The 19,173-nt window shown below is 38.2% G+C and overlaps 1 protein-coding gene across 2 annotated transcripts in view; it reads left to right on the top strand.

Annotated features, from left to right (window-relative positions):
• COL4A3 (collagen type IV alpha 3 chain) overlaps positions 1-19,067 on the top strand; it is an 87,475-nt gene extending 68,408 nt beyond the window's left edge. For both annotated transcript variants that reach the window (XM_027787214.2, XM_055817156.1), the window contains 17 exons: positions 267-356; positions 731-870; positions 1,907-2,033; positions 2,294-2,374; positions 3,370-3,468; positions 4,456-4,506; positions 5,481-5,666; positions 6,332-6,462; positions 6,944-7,016; positions 8,337-8,408; positions 8,530-8,649; positions 9,716-9,814; positions 10,479-10,691; positions 11,353-11,530; positions 12,580-12,694; positions 13,988-14,160; positions 14,438-19,067. In XM_027787214.2, coding sequence (XP_027643015.1) covers positions 267-356; positions 731-870; positions 1,907-2,033; positions 2,294-2,374; positions 3,370-3,468; positions 4,456-4,506; positions 5,481-5,666; positions 6,332-6,462; positions 6,944-7,016; positions 8,337-8,408; positions 8,530-8,649; positions 9,716-9,814; positions 10,479-10,691; positions 11,353-11,530; positions 12,580-12,694; positions 13,988-14,160; positions 14,438-14,522 — 2,033 coding nt within the window. In that variant the 3' untranslated portion in view covers positions 14,523-19,067. The remainder of the gene's footprint in view (positions 1-266; positions 357-730; positions 871-1,906; positions 2,034-2,293; positions 2,375-3,369; positions 3,469-4,455; positions 4,507-5,480; positions 5,667-6,331; positions 6,463-6,943; positions 7,017-8,336; positions 8,409-8,529; positions 8,650-9,715; positions 9,815-10,478; positions 10,692-11,352; positions 11,531-12,579; positions 12,695-13,987; positions 14,161-14,437) is intronic.
• Positions 19,068-19,173: the final 106 nt, after the last annotated feature.

The following is a 19,173-nucleotide window of genomic DNA, read 5'->3' on the forward strand; positions in this document are numbered from 1 at the left end:
GTTTCCATTGCTGCCCCTAAGTGCTGTAGTCACAAATTTTAATTTTAATGTTGATACATAAGATGCTTTTTATTTCCTTGACTTTCTGACAACAATAATGATAACTTTAGCTGTGTCTGGGGCAAGAGGCTGCATGTTTATTTATAAAATAATAAGATACCATGACATGGTGTTCAGTAGAGGGTTCTGTGTTCATGACAGATCTACCAGCCGGCTAGTGTCTAGAGCAAACATGTGAAGATGACACTTATTTCTTCACCTTGCAGGTGTCAAAGGATTTATGGGTCTTCCAGGGATGCCTGGAGGACAAGGATTCCCAGGTGCACCAGGAAACAAAGGGGACATGGGAATTCCAGGTCATTTTCTGTCAAGCCATATTACAAATTCATAGAGCTGTATAGAAATTTGCACAGATCTGAGCAGTTACTATAAGCGCACTACACAATACTTAGACTGGGATTTATTCTTTGCAGTACCTATAGGCTTTTTAGCACCACAGCATTTGCTTGACTTGCACAATGCAGTTCTCTCTCTCTCTAAATGAAATATAACTTCTTTAGTTTGTATATGGTTACATGTATTCTTTTTAATGTGTTTAGAAATAAATCACTGGCTGTATAAATTAATCTTTAATGAAGAATGAATATACAAGCAGTAGTTCACAAAACAGAAGGTGCGGTATGCAATTATATTCCTTTTAAGAATGGTATCGGTATCTTTATTTTTCCAGGTCCAAAAGGACAGAAAGGATCTCCAGGCTTTCCAGGACCATCAGGTGACCCTGGTCCACCGGGCTATGGTGGCTTTCCAGGTGACAAAGGAGATCCTGGGTACCCATCTGCCGGGCCTCCAGGAGAACCTGGTCCAAAGGTATGAAGACACTGGAAACATTGTCATATTAGGCAATAAGCAGAGACTTTGACTATAAAAACAGAACAAAGTGTAAGCAAGAGCTGCAGAGTTTGCAGAAGTAGATGATTGGCTAGTGATCAGAAGTATGAAAATTCTGTTGTGTACTCAGGACAAGTTTTTGAGTTCATTATTTTTCATTTTTCTCTTGGTTCAAGAATTTATTTGTAAAGATGGAACATCTTGGAAATAACTTTGTTTCTTTAGAAATTGCTAATCCATTAAGAAAAAGGACTTGCACTTAAGAAGCAGTAGTATATAAGTATTTTAAACATACAAGGAATACTTGTATAATTAAAAAGTACATAAAAACTTAATCTTAGCAAATTCAAAAGTTTGGACTCTAAAATTGTACAGTTGGCTTTTGACAGTCTAGTAATAACACAAGATTAATTGGGGTTTTTTTCTTAGCAGTGTTTATTACATTCAGTATATATTATGTTCAGTAATATATATTGCTTAGGAAAAAAACCAACAGTATCTTGTAAGTTAGGTCAACTGGATACAGTTTTACTCCACATATTCTGGTTGTTGAACAACTGGGAGTCTTTTTATGTATAAGATTATCTGAAATACATGGTTGAGGCTGCAAACTACTGCAAACTATGAGGTTACTGTCATGAAAGTCAGTAGGAATTCCAGGTAAAAGATGTATTTCAGTATTTTGTATAGCTGCATATTATGTAAGGATTGTATGTTCATTCAAAAGAGGAGCTGTTACAATAAAATTGAGGGAAGTCTATGTGTCAGTGAACACATCTAAAGACTGAAGTTGGTTTGTACAGATTAAAGAAAGATCTTTTTTTCTTAACTATAGCTAAAGGATCAGTGGTATTATGGGAAGACTTCATATAGTTACTTTGCTTTTTGTCTGAAAATCATAATGAACCATGATTTTGCTTACTTAACCTTCAAAATTATGTATGGTTTTTCTATTGTTCAAATATGGAATGTAATGTGATTCTTTACTTGTTTGTGTGTGACTGCTGTTTCTCAGGGAGATCCAGGCCTCCCAGGAGTTTTGGGCAGCAAAGGAGAAAAAGGATCCCAAGGTCATCCAGGACATAAAGGAGTACCAGGACCGCATGGGATCAGAGGGGAAACTGGAGGTGCAGGAATCCCAGGTATATTTTATTTTCAAGGGATGGTGAGATGCTGACGTTTCCTGAAGAAAATTTCTCAATGAACTACACAGGGTGCCTGTGGTGTGGCACATTTATATTCAACTGCTGTGAACCTAAACAGCTTCTTTGCTTGTCAGGCTAGTTTACCTCAGCTAGAGATCTTTTGCAACTGTCCAAAGCAGAAATGATAGCCAGCTTCTCAGACTGAGTCTGAATCTAGTCATAATGCCTCTTCTCTCCCACACCCTTTCTTCTTACAGGAAAGCTTGGACCTCCTGGAGATACTGGTGTTAAAGGACGGCAAGGCCGCCCAGGACAACAGGGCATTGCAGGCCCTCCTGGTATGATATATAGCATCGCTCCCAGATCACTGCCCCCTGGTTTGTTATTTTCTTTGCAGCGAGGCAGCTGATGTTCTGAGGTTTTTAGAATTTAAATGATGCAGTTACAGTCTCTGTTTATGTTAGTTCAAGGCTTTATTTACTTTTCTGATTCCAACTAAGGTCTTCAACAGCCTGTTTGCAATGTTGTCAGTTCAGCTGAGGCAAGAGGATTTAATTTTGTTTCACTTTTGCAAAGCTCCCCACCCTGGTGTTTTTTTATTCCCAGAGGTCTCAAGATGTGATATCCACACAATTGTAAGAAAGGCTTGCTCTACCTCCTAAAAGAGAATAATAAACTAAGATGTAGCTAGATGAGGAGGAGAAAGAAATTAATTAAGAGTGGAAAGAGAGGACAGAGTTGTAGTTGTCTTTTAAAGCAGCAAAAAAGATAAAACCATTCAATATACATAAGGGGGAGTATGTTAAAATGCCACAACAGAGGTGTGCAGTGCAGACTTTATTAAAGTGAGTGCCAGTCACTGTCTTCAAAAAGAGCATTGAATGCTCTTATGTCCAGAGATTCTCATCAAAATTATGTGGTTTTGTAGACTTTAGTGAAACTGCACTGACTTTAAATAGAGTTAGTGAAGATCAGAATCTACTCCATGTTTAGAGAAACATTGAATTTGTAATGAAGCCAGGCAGAGAAACCACACAACCCATGCTGGTGGAAATCCATACAGGCAAAATTAAAGGCAGGATCCTAAAATACCTTTGAAAGATAGATAGTTACTGCCTGTGAAAATAGTGGGGGTGTTAAATCCACTGAAGTTCGGTGAGCTCAGTAAAAATTATGTGCTGTTCTTTACAAATGTTTATATACCAACACAGTTACATCTATCTTTGAAGTAGCTGAACTGATTAAATTTTAATAAAGGGGACTCCTATCTTCTCCTTTTGAAATGCAAAATAATAGAAATGTAAATGATGATATGGTCCATTATAATTCACAGGTGCTGTTGGAGACCCTGGAAAAAACGGACTTATTGGTGAAAGAGGTGATCAAGGTCAGGATGGTATGCCTGGTCCCCCAGGAGTAAAGGGAGAACCAGGTAACACCAGTGAAATATTTCTATTCTATTTTACAGTTGTTTTTTTCCCTAGTTAAACTGGCAAGCATTACTTGGGAAAGATTAATAAGGAGTTTCTCTGGAGCCAAAGATAAGTTTCTAAGTGTAAGGTTTTTCACTTTTATGTAATTCATAGGTTTTCCTATGTAATTATTGGACATGCTGTCAACAACCCAAATGCATATGTCATTATATAGAGTTATTTGTTTTGTTGACTATTATACATGAGATTTGTCATATAGTCACCTCAAAATGTTAGTTTGCAAGAGCCAAAGTATTGGTGTTAACAGTTCTTAAGTGTTTAATGAAAAGAACCAAAATCCTTTTAAAGGAGTCTCCTCCCTTATGTGGAAACAAGATAAAAGGAATCACAGTGTTTACTTAAATGAACAGTGAAGGTTTCCATGACCTGGCTGTTGGGCTGTAAAACCTTTCATTTTAAATATCACTCCTGACGTCATAAACATCCACAGATAGATTTAGTCCTTCACTGAATTCTGACAGAAGGTGTTTTCACATTTTACAGTGATAATTTTTCTGTGTATGTTAGTATAATGAGGATACTAAGAATGCATTCATGGTGGGAAGTTTTTACATACTAAGTTTGAAGTAATCACTGTTAATATATTTTCTGGTTTAGGTATTTACATTTCTTCTTCTGTTTTTCACACTAACTGCAGATTTTTCTTGGTTTGTTTTTTTTTTCCTCTGAAAAAAGACAAAGCTTATTTTGTAGAATGTACCTGAAATATGATTGATTAATAAGAGTTCCTACTATAAAGGAAAACTTAGAAATTTAATTTGTATTTCTGGATAGAAGGAACTGAAATAATCAATTATATAGTATGTATAACTAAAATCTACATTTTGATTCAGTGAATTCTGAAGAAATGTGGGCAATATTATGCAACTATGATGTTTTCTAACAGTTATTCAAGACTGAGTATAATGTGACCTAATATTTTATAGGAGCACCAGGGAGAGGAATCCCTGGCTTTCGAGGTATTCCTGGCCATAGAGGTGAGTTGTCTTTTTCAGAAAGCAAAAGCTTGATTTTTAAATACCAGAATCATCATCTTCCTCTTTAAGTTGCCTCCTGCTTTTGGATGCTTCAGTTGGCACTAAGAGCGTCAGAGGAAATCAAAAGTGATTCTGTGCTTTTGATTAATGAATTGGTGCTATATACTAAATGTATAGATTTGCTTGTAAAGTTGAGACTATTGTAAAAGGGAAGTAAAGATCTAACGATAACAGATGATGATGCTGAATACTAAAAATAGTCTAAGAAAGCTGAAGTGATTGCATTTTAATTTTGTTCATCTCCTCTTCTGTGTTGATGGAACAGTTGACTGAGTGAACTTTCCATTTTTTGTTTTCCACTGTATTTCTAGTACTGGTAGAAATCAATTGATTGCTTTACTTACAAAAAAAATAAATAAATCTCTCTTCATATCCTCTATATATTGATCCTGCACTCTAAGATCAGCCTCATAATAATATCCTTTTGGAGTAATCTCTTACTTCGTTGCACTCATTGATGCTTTTAGCTGGAGTTTAGAAAGATTTGCCAGTTCTGATGCTCAAAGAAGCATTTCTGCTACTTATGCATCAAGGTACAGTCCCTGCTCTGGTTGTTCTACCCTCCTCTCAAGTTTAGTCCTTTGTATGAGCAACCTCTGAAGTGGAGTTTTGGAGGGGTTTTTTGGTTTGTTTTGTTTGTTTGTTTGGGGTTTCTTTTTTGTAGGTTTGTGGGGTTTGTTTTTTTGGGTTTTTTTGTTTTTTTCCAAGAGTGGTGTATACACTGCCTTGCAGTGAGTCCTGTCTTCTCACAACTATTTTGCTTTACAGTAGCAAGGTGGCTTTGGGGACTTCTCCATACTAAAAACAAAGGCTGAATTCCACCTTTGCGGTATAGTAAATGCACATATTCTGTGTAGTCATACCATTTTACTATCTTGACAGCTCTCCCCAAATGTAATACTTGTACTTTGCAGGAGTCAAAGGGGACATGGGACTGCCTGGTTTTCCTGGGCCACCGGGTATGAAAGGTCATCAGGGTGATCAAGGACCTATTGGACCTCCTGGCTTAGTGGGGTTACCTGGATTTCAAGGCACAACAGGCATGGCAATTACTGGCCAGAAAGGGAATAGAGGTATTGCTGGTGCAGATGGAAGACCAGGTGTGTTGTTATAACTCTTTATCTGAAATGATAATTGAAAGCAGAATTCAAACTGTCCAGAACTCAAGTTTGAAAGGCGTCTTCCCCCAGGACAGCTTCATAATTAAACAGGTAGTTCCTTTACCAATTAATGCAATGTTACCATTGCAAACACCGTGATGGTGATGTAAATAAAAACAATGCTAAGCTTTGCAGTCCACTCCATTGCATGATTTTGCTTTCTTCCCTTGTAGTCTGTAGGGCTGCTGAGGTCCAGCTTTAAAGAAGTGAGATAGCATGAGTGTGTAATGTGGCACTTAGGGACGTGGTTTAGTGGTGGACTTAGCAGTGTTAGGTTTGTGGTTGGACTCAATTTTAAAGGTCTTTTCCAATCTAAATGATTCTGTGATTCTGTGGCTACAGGCATAATTACAACTGGAAGATATTCAGAAAACTGTAGTACTGTAGAGTACTGTAAGAACTCTACTCTAATCTCAGATTAAATTAGCAGGCTAGGAAAAATGATTTTATTCTTTTTTTTAAAAAAAGGTATATTTCCTTAGGAATCACTGAGGTAGTAAACATGAAGAGCACTATAGAGTTGTTGAATGTCATACTGGATTGTATGTAATGTATGTGAAATGTTGTTGGCAGCGGTCTTTACTTACTCTGATGTTTCTGTACAGGTTCTCCTGGTTTTCCCGGACCTCCTGGTCTTTCCACTTCCAGCATAAAAGGAAGCAAAGGTGTTAGAGGGGCAGATGGCATACCAGGACCAACAGGGCCAGCCGGCGACATTGGTCCTCCTGGTCCAAAAGTCAGTGAAAAGAATATTGCTTGCTTGTTACTCCATTGTTAATTTGCTCTTACCATGAAAATAACACCCAGGACAATTAAAAAGAAAAAAGAAAAGAAAAAAAACAACAAACCCAAACAACCAACACACCCCACAAACAATCAACAAACCAAAACAAAAAAAATATGCCACATCCTTCCAAAAAATCCTTGTAATAGAGGAAAGATATTAAAATGAATATGAAAAGTAGTTTTTATGGACTTAAGTGGACTGAAAAGAAATTACTGTGAATTTCTGACATATCATTTCCTTGGTCATTCTGTGTTACGGAATAATAATAATTATGGGACTATTTCTAGCATGCTCAGAAATGGAGCAGTTAATTCTAGTTGTAGCATATGCTGTGAACATAATGCTTTGAATATTCTGAACAAAAAGATAATGTACTTCATAGCGTGCAGATGCTGCTTCCCATTTATTATTGGTGTTACCTGATTTGCAGGGAATAGAAGGTCAGTCAGGTTATCCTGGAGCTAGAGGGGACCCTGGATATCGTGGATTCCCAGGTGTAAAAGGTATTCATGTATTTATTACCTACATTTCTGTGTGCCAAATTAAATCATTTACATGTTGCATTATAATAGTATTTGTGTAATAGTACCAGGTGTGGTCCTAGACATGAAGTTTTTCCATCAAGAGCATGGTGTAGGTCAGCTATAAATTAAAGCATTCACTAGGAGAGCATTTTCTTTGAGCTAGATGCTGTGGATATGTCCAGACTGATGTTAAAGTGACTTCAATGGCCTCTATTCCAGGCAAATTCAAAACAAGTTGACTAATAATGCATAAGGACTTTGGGACTGCTAATTAGTAATGCCACACCACTGCTAGATGATGTGACTTTTTGGCAACCTGTTAGCTATAGAACTCAAGACCATGTAATCACAATTACAATTACCCAGAGCACTGGGTCCTATGTTTGGTGTAAAATCGTCCCAATTATAATCTAACCTACCAGTTTATCAGCAGACAAACTGTTAAATGTATTGGCATCATTAATTTCATATTCCTGAGGATTAGTTGGATCAGGAGCTGAGCTGACTAAAAAGACCTTTTTAATGTAGACATTTTTCTAGTTATTTAAATCTGATACAGGTCTGCGTTACTTCACTATTCTCATTTTTTCAGTTGCATGATTTTCAGTGACACAGAATTGTCGTTACCTGTTTAACCTACTGGTTTGTGTTCCATGCTAATTATTGTGTATTTTATATTTGTTCTAATTTGAAAAGTCACCGTACAGTCAGTAATTATACTTTCTTAAGCAGAAAGCTGTCTTTTCGTGGCATATTCAGTCAAATCTCCTGACTTGATGATAAAAATACATATTATTTTTTTTATTCCCAGCAGAGCTGTGTAGAGTAATCTGAATGTAACCTCATACTTTGCACAGTGAAAGGAATTGTTTATTACATTTCAAACACCTGAAAAACTATACAACCCTCCCAAGAGTCATCAGTGTAACTGACAGTAGGGTTTAAACTGTGTTTAAACTGCACATCATCACTGAAGGCAGCAACTGACCTGCAAACTCGGTGACAAAAACACATAAGATAAAAAGGACATAGTCTAAAGTTGAGATTTTAAGCTAGGTCTATGAGACCAGCCATTATATGAAGATAGGCATGGAATCATCTTCTTATAAACTGAGTGCACTTGGCCTAAAAATTACACAGTAACAAGCAGAGATGTAGAAGTCCACTTTCGCATTTCAGCCGAGTCTACAGGCTATGTTACTCTTTGGGAAGGTTGCATGGATCATGCAGAACTCTAAACCTTGACCATTGTTTTGACATTTTAAACCAGACAGACAGAAGTTCAATCTTCTCTTTTAGGAGAAAAGGGTAATCAAGGACCCCCTGGACCACCAGGTGCAGAAGGGCCAAGGGGACCAAAGGGCCAACATGGTAACCAACCATTCTTGTTCTAATACCAGCTGACTTAGGTTGATTTGTTTGGGGTTTTCTGTAGTTTGTTTTCTTTCTTTTAATACAGAGCAATAGCTCTTCATTATATTTTTCTTGCAAGGTCCATCTGGAGTCCCTGGGAGAATATTCTCTGTCCCAGGAAGCAAGGGCCCTCCTGGACTGCCAGGAATCCCAGGAACACCAGGTGATCAAGGAATTCAAGGGATTCCTGGACTACAAGGTGGTTTAAATTTTTTATCTCTCTACGTGTTTGTGTGTGCTGCTTAGTGGAACATTTTGGTTTTGCGGGAAAACATGCTTCTGCATAGAAAATTTATGTGTCTTTAAAAACACCTCTTCATATTTTAAAAAATGTTATTTGTATCTTGTTGACAATCTTATGGTTATAAGCTGTCCCGTTCCACCTGCCCTCCACCCGCACAGTCAGTGAGTTTTTCCCTCCAACATAAGCCTAAGCAAATGAATGGAATAAGAAGTAAACTTGGATCAAAACTTTCACCATTTTCATACAACCAGAACCATGCTCAGGATGTTTGTCATTCTTGGGGGGGGGGGGGGGCGGGAAATTACCGTGTTTAATAGAAGTACTCTAGATGTGCTACAAAGTGATCATGTCTGTCATAGTCTGGGGATGGGAAGGGAAAGGAGAGGCTGGCTACTTCTTCACTGGCACTAGAAGTGAAGCCTGCCACGTGAGGAATAGGGAGCAAGGAGCAGGTAGGATGAGGGGTGTGTGCAGTGGGTACTTGCCCACCCTTCTCAATACCACAGCTTTCCACCCCAGCACAGGAGCTCCCAGGACGGGCAGGCAGGCTTGCCAGAAGGCATGCCCCACTCAGAAATGACAGCTGCCTCCAGCATAACAAGCTGGCACTAAAGAATTCTTCTTTTACACTTTCCTTAAAGTTGTTTTACAAAGGAGCTGCATTATTTATAGAAGTACAAACCGCGGCCAAGATAATTATGGCCTCTTGCTATATTTCTGAAATATTTCTATGGTATGGCACATGCTAAAAGAAGCTATTTGCTTTGGTTTCTGTAAACATTTCTTATGAGAATAATATTGTTCTGCAATACATTAAATATTTCCTTGTAATCTTCCTGCTAGAAAACATGGTGACTGTACCGCTACAGTCAGTCTCAAAAATTACTAAATTCATGCTGGTGTTTTCATTCTAACACAGCTACATTTATGTGGGAATTTTAACTTTATCCCTTAACAGTTATTAAAATCTGGAATAACTACTCCTATGTGATTCTGGGTTTTTTTCTTGATTACAATTTAGGACCTAAAGGAGTAAAAGGTCTACCAGGAAGTTTTGGTCATCCAGGTCAACCAGGACTGCCTGGTCCTAAAGGAGACAGGGGATTTCCAGGACAAAGAGGTACAGGAAAGCAGACATCTCTGACTGCTCTTACTGAATTTACAGATAAACTGTATTCCTGATTTCTTCCTTCCTATTGCATGGATTGATATTCTGTAACATTTACAGTAGCTTTAGGGCCAGAAGCACATCTAAGCATATTTTATCTTTTAATAGATGCATGTTCACAACTGAAATAATAATTTACAATATTATGGTTATTATGGTTATAAGCTGTCCCGTTCCACCTGCCCTCCACCCGCACAGTCAGTGAGTTTTTCCCTCCAACATAAGCCTAAGCAAATGAATGGAACCAAAATAATAATCCCTTGATTGTCTCCTCTGTTGTTAATCATATTTGTTTATCCATTTGAAATCCCTGGGTATCAGTGTGCCTTTTTATGACACCAAAATAGAACTAAATTTTTCTATTCAGTCACCATAAAATGTTTTTACTTTTACAACTTTTTTTGTAAAAATAGCCATGGTTCTTTAAAATACCTCACTATTCCATGAAACTATGTAATGTAAAGTTACCTGAGCTAGGTCTGAAGGAGTTAATCTAGCAACAAATAGTATCTTCTTATTGATAATTGTTTTGTTAGTTTTCAAGTGGTTCGACTAATTTAAATGAAGTAAAAATTCAAACAAAATGATTGCAGTCATATTTCTTTCCCCTCCACAGGCCAACCTGGACTTATTGGCTTTCCAGGTCTACAGGGGTTACCTGGATCACCAGGTACTATCATTGTTAGGCCAACAAGAAGAGGTTTTATCTTTACCCGGCATAGTCAATCAACAAAGATTCCTTCATGCCCACATGGGACGTCGCAGATCTATGTTGGCTATTCGCTGCTTTTTGTGCAAGGAAATGAACGAGCACACGGACAAGACCTTGGTACTGTATTGGTAAAAATTTTCAGATAGTTTTCTTTAGAGTCTAGTAATGCGAAATTGTCACAAAACCAAACTGACAGTAAGTGTCCAAGATGAATGTTGGTTTCAACCATCAGTGTCTAGAGTGGTCTGCTGCTCTGAGTCAATTCAGGAATTGTGGCTTGAAAGACACCTTTCTTCCCTGCACTCCTGTACTCCCTTTTCGCTATCCCTAGACATTTTTGAAGAGGAATTTGGTTGCTTGTGGATAGACGTCTAGTATACATGTTCACAGTATCTGCACAGGGCTGTCAGTAATAACACAGGATCTAAGAGAGAATCTTGCTTTTTGGAGACCAAATGGGATGCCTTAGGGTGTCAATAATAGCACCAGAAGCTTTTGTTTAAGCAGCTGAATCCCTGCCACTATGTCAAGGACCAATACAATTCAAGAAGATATTATTTAAACAGATTTTCTTCTTAGCCCTTATTTTCTACATACGTGTTTTTATATAGAACATAAGCTTTTAGCTTTCAAATAATTTGATTGTAGATGCTTCACTCTATATAGTTGCCAACTGTTTTAATCTTCACTATAGTAAATTGGATGCCACCACGTCTCTTTTGTTTGCTGCACTAAGTATAATCTATCTGTGGCAAACCTCTTCTCTTCTGTCTTTTAGGAACAGCTGGTAGCTGCTTGCAGAGATTTACCACCATGCCATTCTTATTCTGTAACACCAATGATGTTTGTAGTTTTGCTTCTCGCAATGATTATTCATACTGGCTGTCAACTGCAGCAGTAATGCCAATAGACATGGCACCAATTTCTGGCAGGGCACTAGAGCCCCATATAAGCAGGTAAGAGTATAAAAATTTTAGCTCTTCTGGCCTGGAACCACAAAGACATCATAAATTGTTTTGAATGGCAAACCTTAGGCAAAGACCTGCCCATCTCAGCCAGTACAAGCACTGGGTTTAACCACCTGATTTTTGATTGCTCACCTGAATATGCCAGATACTCAGTGATACTCTTTAAGAAAAGTTAGATTGAAGCTAGTGTCCTACCGCAGGGCTTACTATCCATAGCTGACATAAGAAGATGGCACACAATCCTACTGATTGCAGTGATATTTTTTTAAAAAGACAAACTATTGTTGTGTATATTGAAGGCGGACTAAAATGAAATAGCTTCATTATTTGGAATACAGTACAAATCAAGTTCTGCTTTCAAATGTGTGTGATGCATTTACTGTAGCTGGTGAAAAACGTTGTAAGTTGCGGCTGAAAGTTCTCTGCGATGAAACACTCTTGTGCAATTGTAGCCCTTCCTAGTTGCTTTAGAACAGCTGAGAAGGATGAAGAGCATTTCAAGAGGAAAACCTCTAAAAGCATGAAAAAACAAGAGTAGCACAACCAAACTGGGGAAGGCAAGCTTTGCCCTCTGTCTTATAGCCTACCCTGCCCAGCTGTTGCAATCTAGTAGCTCAGCTTCATAGTTTCTTCATTTAGGAAACAAAGATTACTTTTTTTTTCTAATCTTAGCAAATAAAGGTACAGAACTTTGATCTACACCATAACAACATGAAGTAGTGAGTACATGAAGAAGGTAAACTTCAGCTTTTTACTTCAGTAACGGCAAAAATAGGAAGCTCATGTGTTCTGGGACTAATTTCCATTTTATACCAATTTTGTTTGGTGTTACCTTGCTTTGCAATCCCCACTAGTATTTGGGTTACCTTCAGTTTACTTCTCACCATATTAAACAGAGAAAACCTGTGTGAGTTGTAACATTTATAGTAAGCCATGCCATTAGGTAGCTGCTATCCTAGAAGATCCTTTCTTTTTTTTGTCTGCTTTTGTGTTTTCCCTCATATCTGCAGCGATTGCATGTGTGTTTCTTCTTACAGGTGTGTTGTCTGTGAAGGACCTGCAATGATAATAGCAGTTCACAGCCAAACAACTGCAGTTCCTGCATGTCCGGAAGGCTGGATATCTCTCTGGAAGGGTTTTTCTTTTGTTATGGTGAGAATATAAAGACTTGATTTATTAATTTTATGTCCTTTCATTGACATTTTTACCTGCTTATAGCTCATTTGTTTTTTTATAATTGTTAATATTTTTTCCCTTTAGCAATAAGTAGACAATAATTCTATGAACTCTTTTTAACTGCCAGGCACATAAGAATAACTGTTCTGATCTGTCTTCAAAAATAGGTGGCAGGAGGAAAAGTGGAAAAGATGCAAGAAGACCCATAGGATTTTAGTCAGAAAAATAACTGCATTCTCTCATTTTCATGTGTCATGTTAAGATCTAGGAAACAGGTTTGGGGAGTGGAGTGGTTAAGCTGGTCCTGAACACAAATACACAGAAATAACTGACCCACTTCCATGGCAGGCAGTTCTTTTGTAAATGAGGTCTTGGGGCTGAACTCCACAGAAAGCTAAAATCAAAACAAATGCAGAACACTGTCCACAAAAAACTGCCTCAGCAATTTTGTTGCCATAACAAGATATGAGTGAAGAAAGTTCATAATGTGACTGCAAATTAAGAACTGATTATGGGAATAAGGGTGTATCTATATGAGGGGACACTGCACTTTATCTTTGCTATCCATGCCTGTGGGATGTCACAGGGGTGCCAGCAAATGAGGGTAAAAGACAGCATTAAAGAAAAACACACTCTTTTTTGCATGATACAAAGTCCTTTTAGGTCTAGTGTGAAACTTGTTGTCTCTCCTGGGATTTGGCCCTAAGTAGTAATAATAATCATAACCTTGGAAAACAATGAGAGAATTTTTGCAGCATCTGGTTGAAGTAATTGGCTTGTTTCCAGCATCAGCAAATTTAAATGGTATTTTCTAGCCATTTTTCTACTGTCATAAATGTAGAGCTATTTCTACAAGCATTTACCGACATCAGAGAAGAAAAATGCCTTCTTTGCTCTTTGTGTTTGGAGAAGCTATCAATGCAACAAAAAATACGAACACACACAAAATAGGGAATTTGGCTTGTTTGTAATTCAGTTACTATCACCCTCAACTGGACAGAAGCCAGCTCCTTTCTAGTCTCTGTACTGGTTACAATTTCATGGAGCAGAAAAAGGCTTTTGCGGGGACTTAAATGTCATAATAGTCCTTGAACTTTCATAAGGCTTCTGTGCTTCATTATAAGTTTGATAAAACTAATCTATGTTCATTTTGCTTTGTCCAAGATATACCACAGAACATATGGTACCTTTTAGATAATTTTTTTGCCTGCAGTTTACTAAAAGCTGATGGACAAGTTCTCATAAAAAAAAATGTGTTGGTGGTTACAGTATACAAGTGCTGGCTCAGAAGCTTCTGGCCAAGCATTGGCATCTCCTGGATCTTGTCTGGAAGAATTTCGAGCCATTCCATTCATAGAGTGCCATGGCAGGGGGACGTGCAACTACTACACAAATTCCTACAGTTTCTGGCTGGCATCGTTAAATCCAAGAAGAATGTTCAGGTAAACTGAACTTCCTTGCATCCATACGCATCACATTCATGCTGCAAGTGCCTGAGGAGAATATAACTGCCTGCATAACATGGGGGGGCTCCCTTAGTAATTCCCCCCACTTTAGACATCCCCCTTCCTTAGGTTTAGGCTTGTTCTTTAGCACAAAGATGCCTTAAGTCAGCCAAAGATTTCAGTGGTGGTGTCAATAATTCCATATCCAACACTTCATCATTATTTAAAAACATTTACATTCACAAAAAGTAAATGTTTCTTTTCTTTCTTTTAGGAGACCTCTGCCACAGACTTTGAAAGCAGGAGAACTAGAAAATATCATCAGCCGTTGTCAGGTCTGCATGAAGAGACCAGTCTAAACAGTGGCCACTCTTGATGGAACATGAAACTCTGCTTTTATTACAAAGAATTGCCTAACTCTAAAGAGCTATAATTTATATTAAAGCCCAACTGCATCTGGAAAGAGAATTATAAATTGCCAGTGCAGCACTGTGGTGAAGTAGGGCAACAGTTTGACTTTTGTCTTTGGCAAGTGACAAAGCACTTTGTTGGAGAAAGCTTGTAACGGCAGTCCGCAGGGGCTTCTGCTGAACTATGCCATTTATAAGCTGCATCTTCATGATAAAACTATGGCATCACCAGATCTTTAATGAAAGGTGTTAATGCTGCCTTCTGTCATGTGCTTTTCAAACAGCAAGACAAGCTAAATGCTCTAATATCAGCTTACATATGTTCAGTGTTCAAAGTGGATGTAATTTAAGATGAAAATCTGGCACTTAAGAGAGATAGGGTTCAATAGGAAATATTTTCAGTGCACTTTTAAATATATAATGATTCATTTAGGGTTGGTTTTGTTTTGGTTTTCTTGTCTAATAAACAAGTGTCTCCCCACTTACCTCACCATTCCTCTGGCTGGCAAACAGGAATACCATCTTTTTTTATATCCTGACAATAATAATGGTTCTTGACTAGCCAGAAAAGGAGCTACACCATGCCCTGGGCAGGCAGTACAGCAGTGACCTGCACTAGCTGTGTTCTCCAGAGTGACTGTGGCTAAGGACTGACTAAGTGAAAGTGTTGGAAAGTTTTCGTGGCTTTTGACATAATCATGAGATCTTTTAAATTCAAAAGCTGACAGTATTTGGCCTCTACTATGATCACATGCTTTTATCTCTACTGAAGAACAACTAATTACCATATTTTAATTTGGTATTTTGATGAAATTAACAGTTACTGTATGGCTCAAGGCCTCCCATGGCATTACCAGGTTATCACACGCCCAGCAGGATGCGATCGCTTTCTATTTTATTTTTAATAGATAACAAAAATATTTGCATTTTGCAGTATTCCATATTTAAATATTTATTGCAAATTATATTCTGTATTTAAATATTTATCACAGATTTCTGCAAATGAAACAATTTATTCCATCCAGTTAAGCGTATGCATCCAAAATCTAAAAAAGACTGATATTTAAATTGTACCATCTAAGCACTGACTTATACAAGAGAATCCAACTGTAAATGAACATAAATACTTGAAAAGCACTTTCATTTACTCATATAACTTATATACAATTGTAGCTCTGAAGTTTTTTTTTTTAATATTTATAACATTGCACTTGCAAAGCTATTTAAAATTGTAATGTTAACATTTAAAATGTTAATATTTTTAATACTTGCACAATCTATCAGAATTCCAGTATTTAGTGTTATAGAAGAAACCTGACTCATCTGAATAGTTCTGTAAATGCATCATTTTAAATGTAGGGTCTAGCAATTCATTGAAATAACCAAGATTTCTCATTTAGATGTTTTTTAAGCCAGTGAAATTTTATATTGTTTCTGTTAAAATACTTGCATTTGTTTGTCTGACTGTTTGAATTCTCAGTGTTAACCGAACTAAGAAAAAGTTTTGTGTGTGTTTCATGCCAGTATCTTCTGACAGCCTAACATGAAGATACCATCTGCATGAACTGAAAGGATAAATTATTGTTTGCTTTAACAGTCATAGTATTTCTGTTTGCAAAGTACAGTTGTGAATTTGCAGGTTTTTATGAAGAATCTCTGTGCAGATGCACTACTGATAAGAAGGTATTAATGTCAAGTTAAGATTTAGTCTTCCATTTGAACCAGGTTTGGAGTTGAGGGTGTTTTCCTTTAAACAATCACATATATAGATTTTTCCATAAACTCTGAAGTTTGCTTTAAATATTCAAATATAAAATCCACACCTGTTCCTTGTTAGGTTGTTGGGGGTTTGGTGGAGTTTTTTTTTTCATTAAGGCTCATCACAATCACCCAAAGGCATTGTGCACGGTATACAATTGATGGCTGTGGAGACCCTCATGCAAAACTTGCTAGCAGAATGCAGGATGTAAGTGCCTGAGATTGAAGTCTGCTGGAAATGATCAGTAGAGGGTAATGTGTAAGGAGAAGGGAACAGATGGTGGTTTTAAAGTCCAAAGGTAAGTTACAAAGAGATGTCTCATAGTATAGCACGTAACTGAAAGTTGTGCCTTGTTCCCAATTCTGGCGTCCACTGCTCGCTTTTTATGTGGCCTTCAACAAGTTACTGAGGAAAGATTTTCATAAATAGCTTTAGATTTTGAGTGCTCAAACTCAGTCTTTCAAAAGCTTGGAACACAACTACAGGGACACACATGTTCATCAAGTCTAGCATAATACAAGCTGGACACGGAAAATCAAGGAAAAACCTGAAAAAAGTCGATCTCTGCAGATGCAGATCATTTGACGCCCCTACTGCTAATGATTGTTGTGAGGATTAGTTAACTCATGTCTGTAAATGCTTTGAGAGCCTTAACTGGAAAGTGCTGACGAGGTGCAAGGTGTTAATATATTGTACTGAAAGAATGGAAGCACGAGAAATCAGAAATAATGAGCAAACACTGGGGGGGGGGGGGGGGGGGCAAGCGGGGAAGAGGAAAGCAAACCTTCTGCTAAATACAGCCAAATAAAAATATTTTGACTAAATAAAAGACCCATTTCACTTTGGTTTTTTTCTTTGTTCTTCCCTGTGCTAATGATCTTTTCCAGTACCTATGCATATTATTATTATTTAAAAAAAATAATTGATAGTGTCATGTGATTAAAAGATAGTAGGTAGTTTATCCTCAGAAAGACTCTGACCCTCTTCTACTTGGATTACACTAGAAATCTAGAGCTTCAGCACAGAAACTCAGCCGGATGTCTGCCTGCTGTCTTCCTAGACCTGTTTCTACGTAGGATGCTGGGATGGGCTGGTGACAGACAGGGGTTTCAAATCTGAAGGACGTGGCCATGTTCGAATTCTCTTCTACGGCATTCATTCATGTTTTCTGCTGGATTCATATGCACGAAGTGCAGGTGGGTGGCAAGTTGCTGTTGACAGAAATAGTATGAAAGGAAGAGTTGTGATTACACTAAAGAAAAACTAGGAAGAGCGCCCTGCCCAGCGTGCCCCCTCCGTACGCAGGTGCTGCGTGCAAGCTCCATCCGGGCCTTGCCTGAGCTCTGCTGTAGGTGGGCTTGTGTCCAGCCCCCTCCCCTGCTGCTCCCAACTTTTTCACTTGCCTTTGGCCTGGCATCTGACTTGTCACCCTGCATCTGCCTGACAGTTGCTGGACAGTCCACAGAACCTTTAATGTCACCAGCCCAGCTCTGTGTTGCTGTGCCCAGTATGGTGGGACTGTGCCCTTGCTGGAGAGATCACTGCCCTGCTGAGGCTGGGGTTGCCTTCCTCTGCGGAAGGAAGCCACGCTTGCAGCTTGCTGGCAAATACTCACAGCTGGCCTAGGAAACCCTGTAACCCCAGGTGCAAGAAAGGAAAGGAAGTCAAAACCTGTAAAAACTAGTTTTTCTAGTAGGACTTGTAGTGTTTCCTCAGTCAGAAGGCAGTACCCAGAGGTATTCTGTAACTGCACCCAGACAAACAAGCAGGTTCTGTGCAGCAGAGAGAAAAGGGTACCTAAGATTGTTAAGATTTCAGTGTGAAAATAAGTAAGACTTATCTGAAAATCAAACTGATACAAGTGTTGTCTGCAACATTGTTGAGGATAGCCTTTCAAATCACTGAAGAAAATCAAGGGTATCTGCAGAGATCTGAAAACAGTCAAAGAAAATAATTTGTGCATGGGCCTTCCTGAAAGGGATGAGAGTACAGCTAGGGTACAGCCTGATGCAGTCCTTTTTGAGATTTGACAGAATACAGGGGTAATTTATAACATGATACTGCACTAGAAATCACCAGCAGGGCTCTTCTGGAGAATTTCCTATGGAATAGTAGAACTGAGGTGGTCTGTGGCCACTTTTATTGGGTGACTGCTCAACTGATGAACAGCCATATATTCAACGGAATAAAAACAGTTACATAACTGATCGCAATATAAAATTATATATGTGGAATCCTGGGAGACAGACCATATTTCTACTGTACTTCAAGAATCAGGTTTTAGACTTGTTACTGTTTGGTTGGGAGGGGGGCTGTTTCATGGAATTTTTTAAAGACTAAATCCCTATTGATAGTTTGTAAATCTTAGAGCCTGGAGAACTGGCAAAACTGAGGAGGAATCTTGTACAGAATGATGGGGATTGCCTGGGAGGATGTGCTCAGGCCAAAATTTGTGTTTCAAGGAGGCCAAATGTAAGATAACGTATCTAAAGGCAAATAAGGTAAACTTCTGATGTTAAACAACTTTTATCTAGTAACAGATCGTATTTCAGACCACTTGCCTCTGTAAAACAGTGCCGTTTGTATCCATAAGGAGCTGAATTAGCAAGATGTGGGCCTTGGATCAATATATGCTTCAATACTTCTGACATCGCTACTTATTTTGACCTCCAAAACATTGCTGTGACTATAAATCAAAACACAGGGCGAGCTCAGAGGCTACTTTCCTCTCCTTAAAAAATTATCTGCTACATAGAATAGTGTTCTTAGTTGGGGGGGGGGGGGTATGGAATTGGTAAATTGATAGTTATCTTATCACAAGGGTGCAGCTGCTCTTCGGTG

Source organism: Falco peregrinus, chromosome 12 (assembly GCF_023634155.1).
Source record: "Falco peregrinus isolate bFalPer1 chromosome 12, bFalPer1.pri, whole genome shotgun sequence".
Classification (NCBI taxonomy): Eukaryota; Metazoa; Chordata; class Aves; order Falconiformes; family Falconidae; genus Falco; species Falco peregrinus.